The sequence below is a fragment of the Acinonyx jubatus genome, chromosome E4 (genome assembly GCF_027475565.1).
Source record: "Acinonyx jubatus isolate Ajub_Pintada_27869175 chromosome E4, VMU_Ajub_asm_v1.0, whole genome shotgun sequence".
Classification (NCBI taxonomy): domain Eukaryota; kingdom Metazoa; phylum Chordata; class Mammalia; order Carnivora; family Felidae; genus Acinonyx; species Acinonyx jubatus.
The window spans coordinates 39438845-39461441 of record NC_069395.1 but is presented as its reverse complement, the minus strand read 5'-3'; the positions used below and the strand labels follow the sequence as shown (position 1 = coordinate 39461441).

Below are 22597 nucleotides of genomic sequence, written 5' to 3'. Positions count from 1 at the left end.
GTCTGATCAGTTGGAAGGGAAAGGGAAAGCGAGGATGCTTTCTCATAAGTGGCAAAAGTATTAATTACATCATTGAAATTTATGTTTCTTCATATGGTGTATGTAGAACAGAGAAGAATAATACATGTCATTTATCATATTCTCCTTACCTTTTATGCAAATAAGCTGAAACTGCGGCAAACTGATTCATTCTATCTTGATGTAGACCTCTGAGTACTCACCAGTAAGTAACTACTCTGATATATGTCACATGTCGGAACCTTGAAACCATTATGCTAAGTAGAATAAACTGGACACAAGGGGACACATGTTGTATGATTCCATTTTAGAGAGGTGCCCAGAATAGAAAACTTCACACAGGTAGAAAGTGTAGTAGAGGTTACCAGGGGCCAGGGGAAGGGGGAATAGGGAATAGGAAGTTATTGTTTGATGGGTACAAAGTTTCTATTTGGGGCAATGAGAAAATTCTAGAAATGGATAGTGGCAATGGTTACGTAACACTGTAAAACACACTTATTTTTTTTATTTTTCATGGAGGCTTGCTTTTCATAAACCCTGCATTTCCCTATAGCTGGAATCTCAGTGAGTACTTTCTTATACCTCTGATGAAGATACTAAGAGTTATTGAAATCAACTTTTGGGACGCCTGGGTTGCTCAGTTGGCTAAACCCCCCACTCTTGATCTCTGCTCAGGTCATGATCTCATGGTTCATGGGATCGAGCCCTATGTTGGGCTCTGTGTTGACAGCAAGGAGCCTGCTTGGGATTCTCTCTCCCTTTCTCTCTGCCCCTCCCCAGTGTATTCTCTCTCTCTCTCTCTCTCTCTCTCTCTCTCTCTCTCTCTCAAAATAAGTAAACTTAAAAAAAAAAAAAAAAGAAAGAAATCAACTTGTTGTTTTTGAAAACATATATTTTTCAGAGTATGATTTTCTTAGAAGCCGACTGGTCTAGAACATATGCAGTACTTTATTTGAAAAGCCAAAAACTGGGTGTGTGCCCACTGCATTCTAGGCTCTGGATCAGGCTCTCAGAACACAGAAAAGAGAAGGTCTCTGTTTTGAAGGCGCTCGTGAGAAAGGCAAGCCAGTGATGGCAGTCCAGGGGTGAGATCTGACACTGTCATCTGCTTTTTGGTGATGGTTATGATGCTCCCCCTTCCTTTTCCACAGTCTCGTGTAATTGTCCTGCACTTGTGGAGACACCCCATTCCTTCCTCACGCAGCTAGGCCTAGGGTTCTCGGCAGATTTATTACCTGTTATGTTGTTGACTCTCCAGCTGGCGGAAGACAATAGGACCATCATCTGGATGTTCGATAAGGTCAAACCCTTGATTTTATTTTGATTTTCATTTAGAATTGAGGCGTGGGGAGAGGAGAAGAGAAAGAATCGGGTTTTCAAGAACCTAAAAGTACCATTTCACAAGTTCCAATGGGAAGTTTCTGATGCAGACTTGTTCGCTGATGAAAGTGTTTAATTTCCCATCAGGGAAGTGACAGTGGTCCTTGAGAAGGTGGTCACTGACAGAGAGCAGAAGGGTGATGGGAATCACAGGATCTGGAGCAAGAAAGACCTAGAGAGGGTTCGTGCTTGGCCTGAGGTCAGACGGTTATACTGTAGCTTAAAATACTAATAAGGTGGGCAGGGACCTTTGTAGAACTTTCTTTCCTCATAACAGTGCTCTTTTTATTTTTTTTCCCATGATAATCTTTTGCTAATTGATTTACCAGAATTATCTCCAAAATGCAGAAAATAGAAACAATGGAGGGGGGTGGCCGCCTGGGTGACTTAGTCGGTTAAGCATCTGGCTTGGGCACAGGTCATGATCTCACGGTTCATGAGTTCGAATCCCACATCAAGCTCCACTCAGTCGATGTGGAGCCTGCCTGGAAGTCTCTCTTTCTCTTTCTCGCTCTGCCCCTCCCCCACCCCCCCTCTCTCAGAACCAATAAATAAACTTTAAGAAAATAAAAAGAAGATGGAAACAGAGTAGATCAGTTTGACGATTGGCCAACAGCTCTGACAGAAGATTGAGTTTATAAGGTGGTTAAAATTATAGTCCGATCTTTTCCATCAGAACCAATTTAAGGAATGCCCATCTAAATTACTGAAAAACGTAGAGAACATTTTTACACTGTGTAAGTTTATTTACGTTTCTAAGAAACGCGGTGTGCTGAGGAGGGTCTTGGAAATGTTGGCTTTCCAGGTTTTTAGGAATTTCAAAAGATATTTTGCCTGTGTTTAAATTCGATTCCCTGGATGCTGGGGACTTTGGGCAAATTATCTTCCAGCCTGCAGAAGTCCTCACTGAGTTACAGCTTAAGGAACTCAGTTAACGTGATCGCTAGAGAGAGCATCCATTTAAATCCAGTCTCTCTGTGTTTTATGGAATTCCATCTGCCTCACGGGTCAATATTCCTTTTACGTCTCTTCTTAAATTTAGCACAAGAAAAACCTCTCCGTTGAGCATGAACATTGCCTTTTTTGTCAGAGAATGCACAGTCCCCTAATTCCTTTCCCCTCTTACCGAAAACTTGTGACAATTCCATGCACGGTATTTGGCTCACGTTAGTACCTCTGTCTAGTCATCTCAGATTGCCTTCCCACTTTTTGGGTGCTGCCACCACCGCTGCTGCTGCTGGTGGTCATAGTTTGTCTTGATAAACGACTTCGGATGACTTTGCGATAGGATAAGGTTAGAAAGGCAAATAGGAGTGCATATCAATTGCACGTAAACAGTTGCTTTTAAATTACCAGAATGGCTCGAACTCACTTCTCTTTGAGTGCTTCTTCCGGTCCTGTTTCAGAATGCCGAATCGGGAGGAGATTTTTCTGAGTATCAAGAACCTTTCAATGGTATCTCCCCTGCGCTAGCGCCTATGAAGTCTGTATGACTAATTGACTTCTTCTGGTTCTTGGACTCTTTGAGGATGACATTTATATACTTCTCCTCTTTTTTTGTTTTTTTTTCCATCACCATGGGGAAAAAAAAAAAGTCATTAAGGCTTGCATTACTGTAATTTTTCATTTGTGCCCGATTGGAGTAGCGAACAGACCCCCGTGCAGCCCTGCTGAGCTAGGCAGCTGTCAGAAGGGGTGAGGGAGGAGGCACAGCCCCTCTACCCCACACACATGTTCCCTCCAGAAAGGGAAGTGTTCGTCTTGAGCTACTTCCAGAACCACATGGAATCCAAGCTGAAAAGCAGGACCCCCAAAGTCTATTTTTAAATCTAAAAATGAAAGTCAGGCCTCGGTTGACATTCACTCATCCAGTGAGGGGAAGGAGGAAGGGGCAGATGGATGTTCTTCCCACCAGAAATTGGCTCTGACAGGCGGGCGTTTCAAGGGGACCTAGCTGGTGTTCTGATCCCAGTCTGTTAATAGTAGGAATTGCTGTAAGTAATGTCGAGAATCATCTGCTTGGGGGACTTTGGGATTTGCAGAGGGGAAAACAGAATTTAATTTTTAAAAAAGAACTATTTAATTTAAAGAACAAATTCTCCCATGGACTAATTGACTCCCAGCTGGTCCTTTCTGGATCCAGGACTGTACAGTGAGTACCAGCCAAATAATTAGTGTCTTGTAAGAACCGAAAATTATTGTCACCTAAAAAAAAAAAGATTCACCATCAGTTCCCCCCCCCCCCCCCCCCGCTCCCTTGTATGCAAAGCCATGTAGGACTTCAGTGACAGGATTTGCATTTTGTCTTGCAGCCTACTTGGAGGAGATCCAGTCTGTCCGACGCCATACCAACAGCATGCTGGAAGGCGCCAAGAATCGGCACCCTCCGATCATCGTCCACTGCAGCGCTGGGGTGGGGCGGACCGGTGTGGTCATTCTTTCGGAGCTGATGATCTACTGCCTGGAGCATAATGAAGTGAGTCATTCTAGGCTTTCCTGAAGACTCCACCTTGGGGACAAATCTACACCGCAGCCAAACCTTCCCCCTGTGCCCTTTCGTTTCCAGTGCTTAATTTCCTCTCTTCTGACAAGAGTTTTCCAGATCCGTGATTCCTAGGTGGCCTCTGACATTTACAGCCTCTCTTATCTTTCGCCTTTCTCCGCTCTGTGTAGACACTCCGATAACACGGAAAAAAACGAAAAAAGATGAAAGTGTGAGATAGGAAACGTTTAGAAAGTCCGATCTACCTTGGCATCTGCTTCCAGAAGTCTGTGGGGGTGTATAGACAGTCTGGTTTTATTGTGGGTAATTTTCCATGGTGGGTTATCTGGTCGCAGGTAGTCTAGATGCGATTTGCATTCCTGGGATGTGTTTTGGCCTAAATCCTATGTGAAAATGTGTATACTTGACAAATGGTTTTCATTCTTCACGGGGAGGTTTTATTTAATGAGGGCTGTCCCCTCTTGTCTAGACTGGTGATGTAGCAGAGCAGGGTAGATCATTTTTTTAAGTTTATTTATTTATTTTGAGAGAGAGAGAGAAAGCGTGAGTGGGGGAGGAGCAGAGAGAGAGGGAGACAGAGAATCCCAAGCAGGCTCTGCACTGTCAGCGCAGAGCCCGATGTGGGGACTCGAACCCACAAACCGCAAGATCATGGCCTGAGCTAAAGTCAGATGCTTAACAGTGACTTGGAAGAACTGCGTCTTGTTCTTACAGACCGTGTAGGTCAGATGACTTTACAAGTCACAGTCGTACACAGCCTGAACCACCCAGGCACCCCCAGGGTAGATCATCTGAGTACACAGACATGACCTGCCTTTGCCAAGGCTGGACACCTCGCTCTTCCCCGCCCCGCCCCGCCCCACCCCACCCCCAAAACAGGGCCTCGGCCGAGCTTGCGCCCACGTGGCGTGCGGCATTCCGCCGCTGTTCTAGCCCGGGAAGTCACACAGAGGGGCTTGTGGTTTCCTGGAGATGAGACGAGCAGCAACCAAAGACTAAAGAACAATTCTTCTGCCTTCTGTTCACATGGGGCTTTAGGGGTTTGAAATGGCCTTCGCTTATTTGGTTTTGTTCTTAGTTGGGGTCTTCAGAGCCCCCGTGTAGAGGAACCGGGCACGCGTCACTCCTCCTGCTTTACAGATGAGGGAACTGAGGCCCAGAAAGAAGTCAGCGACTTGTCCAGTACCACATGGCTCTGAAACGCTGGGCGGAGGAAAGAAATGAGGTCTTCTCCCTCCCGGCCTTGACTTCTTTCCTGTGCCACCAGATGCCAAGTGTCACCACGTCTTGTTCCGTTTCCAAATTAAACAGCTTGGAGCATCAGAGAAATTTTTGAAGTGGCTCATTCGTTTTTAAAGTAGGGAAGGTTGTAATGCATGTCCTGTGAAAGAATTTGTATAATATATGCGTTTACTCCATAGTATCCATGGTTTGAAAATCAGACAAAATATTGCCCCACGAAGTTTGTTACATGGAAACTTCCAGGGAAACAATAAATACCAAGTTTCAACACGTTCAAAGGATTTGTAAACTCTCTGCCTGTAGAAAGTTAATTTTGGAAACTTTGAATTCATATATACGAAGGTGGTGCTAAAAAGTAGAATAGGGGTTATACCAAAAGGGCCCTATTTTGTCAAAAACAGACAGGCATTCTGTTGATGAGCAAAATGCCCATCGCAGAGTCAGCTGAGAGTACCCGACAGGAATTTTGTCATTTTCTTTGAGTCTTTACCCTTTTGTCTCTCATCATGAGATTTCTTGATCGTTAGCTTCCCTGCCACTACTAGAAGTCTCTAGAAGGGTCCAGTAGACTGAATAGCTTGCCATCGAGTCCCAACTCGACTCAGTGCTGGGAAGATGGAAAAAGACAAAGTGGAATCAGGGTACATATGGCCTGAGCATATCCAAGCTGCCTGGAGGCACTGGTGGGCTCCAGAGGGGGAGGAAGGGCCTCATCGTCATCCCCTCTCCCACTTAGCTACCTGACTGCCTTCCCCGAGGTCTCCTTCTGTTCTCCATTCCCTGTGAACTCTTCCTCTGCTCCCCCCTGCTCCTTTTCAACCTGAGAAGCTATTCTGTCCATCTTGTCTGACATGAAAGATTGTTCTGTTCTGAGCTCCTTGGAGACCCATCAAAAGCTGAGCCTCAGTAATGTGATGACAAGAAGGCTCATTGGTCACCAGATGTTATTGGCCCAGAAGAACACAAAGAGCACATGTCCGAGCCAGTGTGGTGCAGAGTGAGGGATTGGGCCATTAGGGCCTCGCATAGACTTGGTGAGTGCTCAGGGTGATTAAACTCTCTACAGTGTGTCCAAACATAGTGGATTTCCTCAATGCCCAGTTGCACGCCAGAACATTCTTTGCTGGAACACGGTCAGTCCAAAAAGGAATTCTGTTCCCATTGATATTCAAAGATAGCAAGATGACTCATATTTTTCACTTCCCTTCCCCTAGCACAAATATAGCCAGCCTTATCTGGCCCATTTCCCATCATTGCCATTGGTAGATGATTAGGGAGAAAAAAGTTCTCTGTTCTGCTTCAGGCCTGGTCATAAGATTCAAACCCTCATTTCGGGAGAAGAGTGAGGACATGCATAGCTTTTGTTGTTGTTTTAAACAAAGATTTTGATAAATAAATCTGAAGTTGTGTATTCTGTTTTTCTCCTATCTAAACCTTCCTGCCTTCTTTCCATGGCTTCTGGACTTAGCGTACTGTATGTGTTAGTCTGTAATCCATAGTTTTGATTTGGTCAGTGAAATGCCTTTTCTTTTCCCTGGGATAAAGATGCTCACAGTAAGTTCAGGCAGCTGTGAAGTAAGGGTGGGAGGGTATTCTCCAGGCTTCTCTAAGAAACGTCTTCATGACCCATTGCTTTTGGTCACTAAATGTTACCTTGACATTTTAATGCCTGTATTTTTTTTCAGAGAGCACTAGTTTTATGGCTTGCAGTAGCCTCTCTTGCCTGCCCCCTGGGTTTAGCTCTCTATCCTAGAGTAGCTAATTATAAAAGGTTAGGTTCTCACTAGCCACATAACGAGGTGTTTTATCTTGCTGCTTTTCTGAATAAGTTATCCTTTCGAGCAGGGCCGAGGAAATGACTTCTAGGCAAGACTGAGCAAGCCATCAACACACTGCGTGATTGGGGTTAGGGACAAGGGACAGCAGAGACTGTGGGGGGTGAATCTTCAAGGCAACCAGGACTCTTTGATCGATTTCCAGAGGAGCTTTCTTTGTCTTGTCTCCTAACGGTCCCTTATCAGATGATAGAGTGTCTTTAGGGCCGTGTCTTACAGGCTAGTGAGTTGGGAACGATCATGATGGTGGAGGCAGAGGGGGTGGTGATGACAGTGGCAACAGTGACAATATTACAGCAACAGTAACCTGTATTTAACCATGTGACTACACCACTTGAGGCGCCTTACAACTACTGAAGTAGCTTTCACCGTAACCCTATGAGAGAGGTCCCACTCATGCCCTTGTGGGACCAAGAGAGTCTGAAGTAGTAGACGAAGGAACGTGTCCACGCCCCCCAGCCAGGAAGTGTGAAGGCTGGGGGTTCGGCAGATGAAGCCTGACCCGAGCCTCTGCTCTTCTGTGTGATTCCGCCTCTCTGTCAAAACCTTGATGGGGAGTCTGTCCTCGTATCTTCTATGTTCGTATCTTCAGCACCCAGCTCAGTAAGGCTCATCAAGCATTATGTTATTATAGAAGGTCATTATCAGGTGGCTCTAGGTTGTATGTCATGGTATCAGTGACACTAGAGTATCGTGGAGGCAAAGAGCCACCAGTTAACCATCAGAAGCTCAAGGTGCGGGCTGTATATTTTGACCAGGAGTTTGAGGATTCACATGCCCTTTTCTTTTTCCTTATTACTGGGGGCTTGACTTTGTCCCTTTTAAATCCATGGTGCACTTTATTTAACTGTTTTTGGAGAAGAGCACCCAATAAGGATGGCAAGTGTTGTAGCTACACAACGTTTAGAAATTGTGGAACTGCCTTGTAAAAGTAAAGTAAGGAAAGACATACGGCTGAGTTTTTACTGTTTCACCTCCGATGGTTGCTCAGTCCTTGATAACTTCTCGGGGGTGCTCGTTGCCTGGTGGCGAGCTCCTAGAGTGGGGGCCGTGTGCTGAGGCCATGAGGACGTTGCTGACTCCATGATGCTTCTGCCCTGGCTGGTCCAGAGGGAGTGGCTTGACTGAGCAGGCCCCGGAAGAGGCTGTAGTCTGCTCTAACACCGATGACCCACCACCTTAATTCCCTTCTGTTGAAGCCGCTTCTGTGTCCTCAAAGAATTTATACACAGGCAGTCTCATTTAACATTCAAGGTATTTTCGGTGAAGAACTTTCACTCTAAATAGGACTGTCAACGATGAGCACCGGGTTGTATGAAAGTGTTGAGTCACTACATTATACACCTGAAGCTGCTATTACACTGTTAACTTACTGGACTTTATTTATTTTTTTTTTAATTTTTTTTTCAACATTTATTTATTTTTGGGACAGAGAGAGACAGAGCATGAACGGGGGAGGGGCAGAGAGAGAGGGAGACACAGAATCGGAAACAGGCTCCAGGCTCTGAGCCATCAGCCCAGAGCCCGACGCGGGGCTCGAACTCACGGACCGCGAGATCGTGACCTGGCTGAAGTCGGACGCTTAACCGACTGCACCACCCAGGCACCCCAACTTACTGGACTTTAAATAAAAACTTAAAGGGGCACCTGGGTGGCTCAGTCGGTTAAAGTGTCGGACTCTCAGCTCAGGCTACGATCTCACAGTTTGTGAGTTCGAGCCCCACATCGGGCTCTGCGCTGACAGTGCGGAGCCTGCTTGGGATTCTCTCTCTCTCCCTCTCTCTCTGCCCCTCCCCTGCTTACACACTCTCTGGCTCTCTCAAAATAAATAAACATTAAAAACAAAGTAAGTAAAAACTTCAAAAAGAAAAGCTGAGAAGCAACCCAGTTATCCAGGAGAAGACCCTAAACGTTTAAGAATTGATAGTATTTCTATGGGGCGCCTGGGTGGCGCAGTCGGTTAAGCGTCCGACTTCAGCCAGGTCACGATCTCGCGGTCCGTGAGTTTGAGCCCCGCGTCGGGCTCTGGGCTGATGGCTCAGAGCCTGGAGCCTGTTTCTGATTCTGTGTCTCCCTCTCTCTCTGCCCCTCCCCCGTTCATGCTCTCTCTCTGTCCCAAAAATAAATAAACGTTGAAAAAAAAATTAAAAAAAGGAATTGATAGTATTTCTAAAAATGGGTGTGAAGGTAGAGCTAAAAACAGAAGGACCACCTGAATAAAAACTCAAACCAACCAACATGACTGGTGTTCAGAGATTGTGCTTTGATACCTGAAAGTTTACACATAAATTCTCTCACTTGACAATGACCACGATTCTGCGAGGTAGCAGGAGAGTGTGATTATTCTCATTTCATTAATTTAATAATAACAAGTAGTCTTCATGAAGAGCACAGAATGTGCCAGTGCAGGGGCTCCTGGATGGCTCAGTCAGTTAAGCGTCCGGACCTTGGTTTCGGCTCAGGTCATGATATTGTGATTCGTGAATTTGAGTCCCACTCGAACTCCATGCTGACAGTGTGGAGCCTGCTTGGGATTCTCTCTCTTTTCCTCTCTCTCTGCCCCTCCCCTGCTCCTGCTTGCTCTCTCTCTCAAAATAAGTAAACTTAAACAAAAAATAAATGCTTTACGTGCACTTCGTCATTTGATCCCATGAGGTGGGTACTATTTATCATCCCATGTCATTGCTGAGGAAACGTTGCTGACGTGGGCAAGGCCACACTGTCATTGGAGGAAAGCATCAGTACTCTTATTTTACAGAGGAAGAAATGGAGGCCCAGAGATGTCTGAAACCCTACCCCCCGAGTTCTGGTGGAGGGGAGAACCCCGGTCGGGTATAACTCTGGCCTCCGGGTTTTCTCTGACACGTGGCAACCAGCATCTCCTGCTGGCATACGGTCTTTGATTGGAAGAACCTAGAGGGGCCAAGCCTTTGCTTTCTCTTGTACCTACAAATGGGCAGTGAGCAAATGCTTCCTGGATGGGGGAATGGGGATGGACCCAGGGGCCACTCCTCACCCGGGACCTTGTGCTTTTTCTCTTTTCTTGCAGAAGGTGGACGTGCCCATAATGCTGAGGCTCCTCAGGGAGCAGAGGATGTTCATGATCCAGACCATCGCCCAGTACAAGTTTGTCTACCAAGTCCTCATCCAGTTCCTCCAAAACTCCAGACTCATTTAGCCCCCGACCCAGCTACTGGAAGAGGGACCCAGCTCCATATTGCAGATGGGGACGCACCTCCAGACAACATCTGCCCCCCCGAGCCGGGCGCGGGTGGCCAGAGCAGGCAGGTCATGGGCTCCCCGAAGGCGGGAGCCAAGACTGTTCCCCAACAACCTATATTATTTTATATGAGATAATTTATTTTTTTTTCCCTTTTGGATAACTTTTGTGAATCATCGTAATGCATAATGTTTTCACGATAATATAGTCCTTCTCGTTTGAACCACATTTCGACTGATCTGCATTGTAAATATGGCAGCAGGGAAGGTTGCCCGGTGGATTGTTTTGGGGACAGAGGCATAAGGGAACACATCTCTAGTGAAGCTGTGGCCAGATTAGAAACCAAGCCTGAAATTCATCAGCCTGATTGCTCACGTTCAAATCAGAGATGGCAAGAAAATGAATTCGTCCTAAAATATAAAGATAAGGGCCAAGGCCCTTCCCTGAAGGAAACACACGCGCGTGTGCACACGCACGTGCGCGCACACACACACACACACACCACTATTCCCTTATATTATTCCCTTATATTTTGGGGCTTCTGAACCTTGATGGCCAGTGGCCTTCCTTCTTCCTTTCTGCCCTCATCCTCCACTGTCTCTTTTTTCCCCAAGTTTGAGTCAAAGACAGGAGCAGCTAGAGGAAATGCTGCCTTTCACCAGATGGCCCTCACCCACGTGAACGAGGAGCTCTCTGTTGTGTCTCCTCAACACTCCTTCCTTTGAACTCTGGAGCCTGTGTTGCCCTGCCGGGGACCACGACCTCAGTATTTGCTACTGCTCCCTGTTTGCTCAGTGGGCCCCAGTCTGGTGGTCTTCGAGGCTCTGGGCCAGGCCATCTGTGCAGCTAGGCCTCTTGCCGGACTGAGAGGAGATGATGGACCAGAGTGGGAAGAGAAAGGAGACAGGCAAGCCCTTGATATTGTTTCTTATTTAAATAGGATGTGTGTGCTGGCCGGGGGCCTGCAGGTCGAGGCGGTGGGTACATTCTGTCTTTCCATCAGTCCCCAAGTCACTGGAAAGGTTATCATGGGAACAGTTGGGAAAGCTGATTTATGGGAGCTGTTTGGCACCTAGGTAGCAGGGCCCTGGCCAGGAACCACACCGAGTGTGACCCCCCTCTCTGACTGTGCTGCTGTCGCCCCAGCCTTTGGCCTGCAGGAGCAGAACTAAGCCCACTCAGGACCCTGTGGTCCAAATTTGGCTACTTGATGAAAGATGCTGGGATTTGTCTCGCACAAAGCCTGTTCACTACTCTCCCGTTTTCCATACGCCCCGCTCTCCAGTTGCTTTGCAGTTTCCTTCTGTTTGTCTCTTCCTGAGCCTACGTCAGTCACCGTCCTGAATTTTTTAGGTCAGTACACAGCAAATTGTATTCCACACATTTCTCCTCTAGCAGAATTTTAGGAAGTTTTCCTCTCTACTGTCTAGTTCTTGAATGCAACGTTTAAACGGTGGTTCTGTTCTTAGATTTGACATTCGTGGCTGTTCCACTGTGCCTTCCTCCACTGCTGACTTTTTGTTTTGCTTTGTTTTTCCTGAGCTGAGAATGTGAAGAAAGAGTGGTATCATATCAACCAGAAAGAGCATGCCTGTGTGATGTCCGGTGACCACACCCCAATAGAGGGGTGCGGAAGCAGATTCCCGATGAACTCGTTCAGAATGGGAATCAACTCAGTTTCACATCTGGCCAGGTGTGGTGGTGGTGGTGGTGGTTCTCTCGTTTAGACTGAGAGTCCTGGTGAGAGAGGGCCCCCTCTTGTTGTCCAGAGTCTGAAGAAACAGTGAAGGAGGGTAACTTCAGTTGAGCTCTGTAGATTCTGGAATTTTCGGTGTATGTTCTGGAAAAGAAAACCATGAGTATGACCTATATTTTCAGTGGAACAGAGCTCATCACCCTCACCAGGAGATGCTCGGAACTTACACTGTTAACAGGCAAAGACGTTATCTGTTGCCTTTCCTTAGACACTTCCCATCCTTGGGCTAGTCTACTGTTAGGGGTGTTTTCACAGTTGGTCTGCGGTTCCTGGCTTATTTGACAAACACCATCGGCAGTTCTCTTTTGCCTCTTAGGCCCCAGCGTGGGCTCTGTTAAGACTGAGTCTCACGTGGGCAGCACATAGATCTGTGTCTCTTGGAGCTCATCACACGGGCGGTGCCTTTCAACCCACCCGCCACGGGAGTAGTTGCTAATGCACAAAATGCGGGGCAGAAGGAGGTTTGCTGTCCAATTTCCTAGCCAAAGTTTATATCGAAGCCCAAAGGAAACCACTTAAAAGTTACTCCACATATTTCACTTTTAAAAACAAATGTTTTGGGTTCTGTAGCACATTTTGCATTCCTTTTCCCATCTCCAGCGAATGCCAGCACAGCTCCTGTGAAATTAGCAGCAGGCAGTGAAAGTCCTTCTAGTGGCATCTGCACAATAATTGCCCAGAGATGCTTTATATCTGGGAAGCAAGCCAAGGAATAAACCTTGAAGCAAAGTGTATTAAATTAGTTATCTAGTTAGAGCTTTTGGAATGAGTTCCTGATGATGTATCAAGTCTGAAGCTGGAGCTGTCGGGGTCTATTTGTTTCTGTTTGGATTTGAAGAGAGAAAATTAAAAATGGAGGGTGGAAAAAGGAGATACCATCTCACAGCAAAGCCATTCAACACTTTGGGGCCTCTGGTTTTGAAGTCTTCCAGTTGAAATGTTTTGTTTCTTTGATCCGTACTCATTTGGGCACGTGGGCCCTGTGTTGGGTCTGCCCTTGTTTAACGTGGTCCCTGGATGGTGGGGGCTGAGTCTGATGTCTTCATCCTTAAGCTGAGCTGAGCCTGCCGGCAAAACTTAGCCACAGCCTGCTGAGCTTATCGGTTCCCGTGGGCTCTAAAGAGACACCACCTTTGGTAGCATTTACATTTACACACACCTGTTTCCCTGGACAGGAGGTAAAGGAGGATTTGGCTGCATTGGAGAGGGATGCCAAACGTTGATGTCTTCATAGCAGAGGAAAGAGGACTGTGCTTCTCTTCACAGTTAGAGGGGGAACGGTAAGATCAGGAAAGGTGAAAACATCTCCACATGGAATATTTTGAGGAATACGCTTCTAAGGAGCTTACATTGAGAGAATTTAACTTTTGCAATCTTTGTGATCCTAGATTGACAAAAAGAACTAATTGTTTTCCATTACTAATCTCTCACTGTTTGCCTAAGACTCACCTGGCCATCTCTGGCCCCTTCATCATCCTTCAGCCTGGTTAGAGGGGTTTTGTGGGCTCTGTTGGGTTCTGGTGGGACTTGACCCCTGGCTCCCCCCGTACTCATTTAACTTTTATTTTGCTTGCTGTTAGCTCTTGAGGTTCAGTTATAAACTCCAGGGGCTTTGGGAGATGAGCATTTTTATCCAGCTGCCTAGTTTTCTCATCTTTCCAGCTTAAATACAGGTTGACCATATGAAATTGAGAATAGCTAGACCATTTTTTGTTACAATGACAGACAAGTCACATAAAATCAACCTAATATGCACAGTATTTTTCTTCTCCCAATACAGGATGGGTCCCAACACACCACATGTCATTTCTTCAAATAAGTGCTAACGAACCTGAAAGCATGTGAAATGGGCAGCTTGGCTCTTTTTGTGAACCTGCTGCCTTGTTGTAATGAGCTTTGCCTCACTCAGTGAATGGGTCATGTCCTGGGGCTGGGAAGGCAGAGATGTTAGTACACCTAGATGTTAGTTCATTCTCATAGACAGGGCTGGCCATTGGGCATATCACTGTGGGTTTTCAGCCGCCATCTTTTTTGATGTACGATCTGTGTTCGCAGACCTCAGCCCAGTGGTTATGGAACATGGTGTGTGGGCCTGAAGGTGTCCTCAGCCAGAAAGCAGAGGGTACTTTCTAATCTCACTCCTCTACTTCCAGTGGGGCGAAGGTATAGCTATTGACTTCCTTTTTGGGGAGATGTGCCAATCACTTTGAAGTAGGGGGAGTTGGGGTATTCTTTGTGCCAGGTTGCTGAGACACAAGGGATGGGATCAGGTCAGACCCAGGTTAGTGTTCATCTGTTCTGCATTCCTCCTCCGTTTTGGCAATAACTGTTGGGGTCCTAGAGGTGGAAATTTCCAGAAGTACCAAGTGATCACTGTTGGGATCTTTAGGTGGCACTATATGGGGAATTCAGCTTCCTCACACTTTACCAAAGACTCTTCTGCTGCTCTGTTTCATTGTATTCCTGTGTAGTTTATCAGACACTCATCATACTCTTATTTAGTGATTCCTTTTCATGAACAAAGTAACGACTCATCCAGTACTGCTTCCAGATGGAGAAACTGGGGTTTTCCATGGACACTGCACAAATTTTCCAGTGGCCTACAGCTTTATGGATGACAAATTAGTTGGCCCTATAGGATGGAAATAATCTTAGTTGGCCCTATAGAATGGAAATCTCTGAGATGTTAAAATGTTTGACATTTCCCTTAGATGCTGTGGAAGAAAAAAAAAAGGTTCTTGTCTTTGTCTCAACTTCTGAGACATCTGGGGGCAAAAGACCTTAGTGATGCATCTTTTGAAAGTAACAGCATCATTCCTGGGAGGGAAGTGAGGGTATATCCAATCAAATTCTGCTAATCCAAATGTGTCGTCCCAAAAGTCACTGTAATTCATAGGGTCCTATAAAACTCAGTAGCCACCTTGCCCAATACCCAGTCTTTCTCCTGCCTGTGCTCACATTGTGCATTTGGGTTATAAACTCAGGTGGGTGAGCATTTTTATTCTGCTGACTACCTTTCTTATCTCCTAGCTTAACATAGCTGCATCTTTTTCTGCAAGGTCAAAATAAGTGTTCTCTATGAAAATGTCCATGAGCCTGGCATTGAGTATCTGGCATCAATCGATTTCATAAGACCGGGTCATTTATCGTCGTTTGGTGCAGGAAGAGGGGGAGGATGTGTATCAGTTCCGACTGCTCAGAGCTTGGGTCAGCCCTTCTATTTTAAAAATAAATTCAAGGACATTTTGTCACAAGGCAGGAAGGCGAGAGCTGACGTGCAGCCTGGCTGTGACGAGCCTCTGCGTAGAAAGTCACGGTTTCTTCTGTTGTGCTTTGGGACATCAGGATCATTCTTTTGAAAAAATGCCATAAGCTTGGCCAGAGGAGTTATAAATAGGAAGAGAAAGAGGAGGATGTTTTAGATCAGCCCTCTGGTTGGTGTTAAAAAAAATTATTGGTTCACAAATAATTTTCTCAACGCTGGAACATCTGCTTTCTTCTTCCCTGCCTGTAAGGCTGGAGGGATGGAAATGACTTGGGGGCACCCCCAGGAAAGCCTGGGCTGTGATGTTGGGGTCTATTTCTGCCTTGCTCGTGGTTTCAAACTGCCCTCAGTGCCGTGGTAGAGCTTGATGAAGGTCATGGATTCTGACGTGTGCCTGGGCGTGCCACTCTAAAGTGTCGTCTTCTCTCACGTGCTGGCAGCCCCACCTTCCCGTGCAGCCTTAGCAGAGACTTCTGCTCATCCACTGAGCCCCCCTGAGTTAGCAGTCAGGGCTCCGGGCATGTCAGTTCCTCTCCCCTGCGATCAGAGGGGGTTCCCGTTTATAGCACATCACGTTTATAATCAGGGCACAGAAACAGGGAGGGTGTCCGTACAGCAATGGCAGTGGTTCTTTGTCTCATCGTGGGGCATGCGCAGGACTGTTTTGTGATGTCACCCTCTTCATTCCAAGAGCATCTCACTCACATAGGGCTGTGCTGACTTCTCCTTACTGTTCGTTTGTTTGATGGACCTGCTGTCACTTTTCTTTCCCTACTCTACCCTTCGAGTACAACCGCTACAAAAATAGTTCAGTCCGGTCGTGGAGAACCACTCTCTTAAGCCTCTCTAAATTATGTAATTAGGAAATCTTCATTTTAATTTCAAGACGCTTATAGAGTTTGAAAGAATAAGATCTGGCAAATGGAAAGAACCAGAGAGAAAACAGCTAGAAAATTGTCAGCAACCAAGAAGCTGCCCTCCCCCACCTCTTTCCCCCCCTTGGTGGTAGACATGGTCACTCAGTACTAGAAGAAGTGAAAGAGAAGATGGCTTCGATGATCGGTCCCGTTTGAAGCAGTGATCAATGGTCATAGAGCAGGTACTGCCGATTTCTTTCGAGGTGGACTTCCACCCATTCCCAGTGGCCGCGTTTGGCAGAGCGACGTGTGTGGTCAGATGAATACGTGTCAGGCTTCCCCCTCCCGACCCAGGGTCCCTTCATCATGGCCTCTTCACACAGACCGGCCGAATCTGGTGAAATAGGGACAAGGGCTGGGCTGGCCAGGACCCCCTGGACAGGTCGTGTTGTGATCAGTTCTCAGTTACCTGGGGAGGGGCAGGGTCCACTCTTCATCCACTCAGTCCCTTCCCCGATCGTTTCTCCCCAACCCCCTCCTTCAGGGAAACCCAGATGCCTTCTCCCCTGACAAAAAGGGAGAAAGCTGAAAAGATTGGGTTGGGGTCTTTTTGTGCCTTGAAGGGGAGACCTGCTTTTGCTCAAATCTCAGGAATCCTGCTTTGAGTCAGGGAGGCTGTCAGAGCCTCCTGGCTCGGGGATGCCTGGCCATGTGTGTGTTTCTCAGGGGCCTTGCACCTCCCTCAGCGACAGTGTTAGCTAATAAATGCCTTCAGCAGGGAGCCAAAAGCTGTAATTCAGCGCCTCTGTGTTTTGTTTGTCTGTTTGTTTGTTTTCCCATGTGAACACTGTAAAAATGTTAACTGCCATTTCCTTTGACTCAACTTTCTTGCCGTTTGAAATCTCAAAAGTCTATCCACCATATCCTTTTAAAAGTGAGGTTACTCTTCATCAGAGATGATTTCCGGTGTATGTCCTTTGTTCCTTCAGCGGTCAGCCGACTTGGCGTGAGGATGCTTACATGGAAAAACACGAAAACGGTTTACATATGCAGATGACTATTTAAACATATAACCTTACGTAACTCGCGTTACATCGACTAACAGGCCAATTAAGTTTGTTTCACTGGACTTACTGTTGGGTTCCTTAATTCAGTATTTTGATGCTTTCTTTCCTTGTCTGTGTTTTATAAAACATTGTGAATGGTGGTGCCATTCAAAACAATTGGCATTCAGTAGGTTTCATTTTGAAACAACGTACAGACAAGTCCCCGGCTCAGACCCCCAAGCTCTTGGGTCAGCCCACGGAAGCCTTCGGACTTCTACCCGAGCTGAAAGGTGGGGATGTGTCCGCCAGATGCGGCTGGCTGTTGTGAGCTGACCTGGAAAGGTAACCAGCTGTGTTTTGCTGTGAGACACGCATTCCAGGTCGGGCCTGGGGATCCCGAGAACGCGTATCTTCTCCCCTTGGAAGCCACTTGCTGCCTGGCAACATTCAAGTCCAGACTCTTGACTACAGTGGTTGCAAGGGAGAGAGGGAGAAGTTTCTCGGACATTCCCTACATCAGGGGGTGATTTCTTAATATTCGTGTCAACTCTCATTTGGAAGAGACTCCCTCTCAATTTAATAATATTAAAAGCCTTAAGTAAGACTATGCATGTTCTTCTATATTGCTTTTTTTTATATCAGTAAATAAGCTGATGCTTGCCGGTTTTGTGCACAATTATGAGGTGTATAAAACTGACTTTTGACAGTATTTTTTGCACTGTTTCCTATCTGTTTTTATAAAGTCTTTAGAGAATGGTCCTAGTTGTGTATTGTTGATGTTCTCACAGCCCTTGTGATTGCTGTAAAATGTTTCGTATGTGCCTTTACAAATGTGAGATCTTTATTCTAACCTTTTTTTGTAAAAGATATCTATTGACTTACATATACAATAAACCCTTTTTTTTTTTTCCAGAGAAAACAGTTGAATCTTCTGTCTTCTGTGCTGTGTATGTTTACATCAGTTGAAAGCATCTACATCCTTTACTTGTAGGATTATTTTCCTAGGCAAAACTGCCTAGGAAAATCTGCATTTTCACTCTGTTAAAGCCCATTTACTTCTACCCACTTTTCATTCCTCTATAACCCGATCGTTTGAAATTTCCAAAGTTGTCCTTATTATAAAAAAAACAAACGAACCTGACAAGGGTGATCACTAGGCAGATGTAGTGAAGACTACATTAGAAAGGGATCTTTCTCACAAATGCCACGATAACCCTTACCAAGCACCAAGACCCAGCCCGCAGCTGTCACTTCCTCAGACCCCAAGCCGCCGACTTGGAGACCGCAGGCCCTGGGCTGCTCTGGGACACCCCCATCCTTGGTTTGTCCTTCAGTGTCATCAGCAGCTCCTGTCTAGGTTTAAAGAAGGCTGCCTGGCCCTTATTTCAGCCCCTCAGCTGCCATCGACACACACAGTGAGAACCCCTGGGGAAGAGGGTGGATGCTTTACGGACCTTTGATAAGTCACGGGACAACATACGCGCTTCTGTGTTACTCATTTACTACCCTGTCACTACACAAGGAGCCTGGACCCGCTGAGGTCCCGGCTTATGTCACACCGCAAAAATGAGACTACGGTGCGCCACTCTGGGGTGAAAAGGGGATGGCGAGCAAATGGGAAGAAAAGAGGAACAAGCAGTAATTTGTTTTCTCTTCCGCGGATGAGTAAACGGACTCAGCTCATTTTCTTTGGATAACGAACAGAAAAAGCGGTCTTATCGTACAATGTGGAGATAAAACAGTAATCCCTAGTAGACCTGTTTATCTCCAGGCTGTGCACGGAGCTGGAGAAGGACATTTTTTTAAAAGAGAAGAAACCCCAAGAGCAAAAGATGAATATAAGGAAACCCTACACAGATCTGCGATGAAAGGACAAAAAGCAGGATCAAACAGGTCTATTTTGTGATTTTACCTCTTACTTCCCTTAATAAAAATAAATGGGGAAATGCCGTCTGACTTACATGTTAAGAAACACAATGGAAGAAAAGGGCTCATTCATAACTGCTGTCGAAAACATAACATCTAAGAATTAAGATCAATGTGTAGGACCTGTCTAAACAAAGCCTACCCGTGTTGAGACAAAGCAGATGGATTAATAAACTTCCCATGTTCTTGGGTAGAGAGACTCATGTTATGGAGAGGTCAGTTCACTCCAATGCAGTTCTAATACCGAAGAGCACTTTGTGAGGGAGGAGGGAAGGCCAAGAGAGGGCTTGGCCAAAGGATTCTCAAGTACTTCGGAGGGCCAAATGTGGGAGAATGGTCAGAAAAATTCAAGAGAACACAGAAGATTAGCCCTAATAGATACTAAAAGTGTGGCGATGCCACAATAATTAAGAATACAGAAATAAACCTAAATCTTAAGGGAATGATAATGGGACCATTTCAGATCAGCAGAGGAAAATAAATCAATAAATCATGCCGCCGTAAGTGGCTAGCAATTTTGAATATTAAAAATTTTAAAGAGTACAACTGGATCTCTACTAAATAAAGTAATTCCAGGTAGAGCAAAGACTTTAAAAAGTTGTTTTCTTTCTTTTCTTCATTTAAGGATGAGAACAATCCTTTCTCTATAGCAAGTGTCATGAAAATAATGGACAACTAGAGAGAGAAAATATTTTCAGGACATGGCAAAGAGCTGATATCCCAAAATACACTGAGCTCTTATAAATTATTATGAGAGACATAAACAGGATAGACAATGGCCATGAATGCTGACTCACAGACGGAACATACAGATTCCTCGGTTTTGGAGAAAGTGCCCGACCTCATTAATAAATGCATCCCAAAGTATTTCACACAGTAGACTGGCCAAAAAAAAAAAACAAAAAAAACCAAATAGTATAGTACAGTGCCGTTATGATGGTAGAGGAAAACAAATACTACAAATATTACAGCCTTAGAACCTGTTGCATTTTTTTAAAAAGGAGATGTGGCCATATTTATTCAAATTTTAAAAAGTCACCAGTACGTGCTCCTGAAATTCCACTTCTTGGAATCTATCCCCCCACATGGTCCCACCTGACAGCAAAGTTCCGCATCTAAGACTGTGCCCTGTGGCACTGTTGATAGGAAGAGCAACCTGGAAAAACCACATGTCCATAAACAGAATGAATAAAATAGGACACATTCACTGCAATGTTCTGACTCTAAAAAGAATGAAGCAAATCTGTAAAAGCTGGAATAAAAACAGGTCCATATTGTTCAGCCAGAGACAGATTCTGAAACAGTATGTCCGTACCATCCTGCTTTTGGTTTTCTAAGTCGATTTACATAGACATCCTGCACAGGCATGGGAAAACCTGGGACCACGTAAGCACATGGTTTCCAGGGGTTACATCTGGGGAATGGGAGCGGACAAGAAGAAAGAACAATTCACGTTTCTACTATTATGTACAATTGAGAAACTGTTACTTTCAGAAGGTTTATAAAACCTTTGGAGGTGGTGGGCTAAGCTTATTGTAGGCTTAGCTACAGAGTAAAGTAGCCTTTTCTTAAAAGGTGAAACTCCCTGGAACCAGGACCCAGGACGGTGCCTAACTCATCTCTGCACGTGGAGAGCCATACAGCGTTCTGCATACAGTAGGTGTTCAATAAGCATCTTAGTGCACTTCTCTGAATAAGAGAATGCGTTCTGCCTGCTGAATCCCACTGTGTGCCGTTAACTGTGTGTGCAAGACAGGCGTGTGGGTGTGAGATGTGTGGGCGTGAGACATGCGTGTAGGTGTCGATGAGGCAGGAAGGGTAACGTTCAGGATTCAGCTGTTCAAGCTGCTTGCGGATCACGCTATGGAAGCTGAAGTGTAAACTCCACAGGCTTTAATTATTACCTAATGGGGAAGTTCCTCGCTTTGGACTGCAAGAAACTCCAGGAAACACCCTTGCACCCCAAGCAAGCCCGGTCCCTGGCCCTGTCCTCCGCGGCTGTTGCTAACAGTCCCCCGGTTGCTGCCATCCAGGCAGTGGGGAGCTGGTTTCCTGCCGGCCGGCCTCGCGGGGAGGGATCAGTGTTTGCTCAATAACAGAGTTGGTAAGGAAAAAAAATTTTTTTTTCCTTCTCAAGCTTATCCTGGATTGTTTCCAAACATGGACAGCACTGCATAGAACAGTCAACAGAAATGAGAAATGGAAAGTCTGCTTTCAGACAGAGGACAAAAAAAAAAAAAAAAAAAGCCAAGGAAGCCAAGCATGCAAGATGCACCTTTATGCACGGAAGGGATTCCAGATACTAGACCCATGACTCAAGACAGACACGTTCTCCTGCCTGGGGAGCGGGGGTGGTACGCAGGTCACTTAATTGTACCTTCTCTCTTTTCTCCTCCACAGGCACTGATCCCTGAAAGTCACTACAGACTAAGTGGCCGCCTGCCCCCCACGCCCGCACTCCCACACCCGGCCTCCGCTGCCACTTTGAAATCCTCCCCACAGACAGAAGAAAAGACAAACTTCCGATACCATTATCTGTTTTATTCTCTTTCATCGTCCAGGTTTGTTCAGCACATTAGAACAGGCATGAAAGGGAAAAGAATCGCATATTTTAATTCAATCTTTCCAAAGTATATGATATTTGAAACCATGCCATTATCTCTTGGGGGGGCGGGGGGGAGAAAAGCATTCAAAAATTATTTGGTATTAAGATTAAAGATTAAGACCAATTTCCGGGGGGGGCCATGTGTAAGGTTTAAGGGCAGGTATTGTTTTTCATTCCAATGATTTTACAGAAATGCGGGAGTGATGTGTACAACTTGAGTGAAATATTCAAATCCTTGAAGGCTTCTGCACTAACATTTAAATAAAAACTAACATGTAGGCGTAGTTTCAGTGGCTGTCAATCTCCTGTTTGATCTCGGAAATGTACGGATGGTCTTTCCCGTGAGCCACTTCCATTATCGCGATGGCCTAGGAAAGACGGAGACGAGGAAAGGGTTGAGAGCCTGAAGGCAGCCCCTCCCCCTCCCCTAACCTGCACCCTGGGCTAACTTAACTCCAGCTAAGACTTCTCTGCTCCAAGGCACAGGATACATCCTGGCTCCTGGAGCCATGTTCTCTTCCAGAGTCTGGCTTTTTTTTCTTTCCTTTTCTTTTCTCTCTTTTCTTCTTAATAGACAAGATTATCTGATGACCAACTAGTCACCCAGTCTGTACTGCCGAGTACAACATTCTACAACAGTTGAAGAAATGATACAGAGAAACTGATCTCATGACATTCTAGATCTTGCAGTAGAAAATGCTGTAGGGATAGAATTATCTGCGCTGAACCCAGTACACGCGGTGCTGGAACAGAAAAGGCCACGGTGAACTTCATACTGAACCTCTTTTGATTTTAGTCGACACTGCTCATCTCTAAGACACGACTAAGTCGTTTTTCCCTTTCGAAAAATGCATGCTTTCCTTGTAATACACATTCTTAAAAACAAAAGCAAAACCAAAAACTTCAAAGTCGTTGTAGGTTTCATTTGAGGCAGCTGGAGAGAA

General features: G+C 45.7%; 2 protein-coding genes across 3 annotated transcripts in view; one reads left to right on the top strand and one right to left on the bottom strand.

Annotated features, from left to right (window-relative positions):
• Nucleotides 1-19605, top strand: part of PTPN14 (protein tyrosine phosphatase non-receptor type 14) — a 109574-nt gene extending 89969 nt beyond the window's left edge. The window contains exons 17-18 of the mRNA XM_027074446.2: nt 3711-3874; nt 10028-19605. Coding sequence (XP_026930247.1) covers nt 3711-3874; nt 10028-10156 — 293 coding nt within the window. The 3' untranslated portion in view covers nt 10157-19605. The remainder of the gene's footprint in view (nt 1-3710; nt 3875-10027) is intronic.
• A 1969-nt stretch (nt 19606-21574) lies between these two features.
• The window catches only part of SMYD2 (SET and MYND domain containing 2), a 50844-nt gene continuing 49821 nt past the window's right edge, over nt 21575-22597 (bottom strand). For both annotated transcript variants that reach the window (XM_053209110.1, XM_027074449.2), the window contains one exon: nt 21575-22021. In XM_053209110.1, coding sequence (XP_053065085.1) covers nt 21941-22021 — 81 coding nt within the window. In that variant the 3' untranslated portion in view covers nt 21575-21940. The remainder of the gene's footprint in view (nt 22022-22597) is intronic.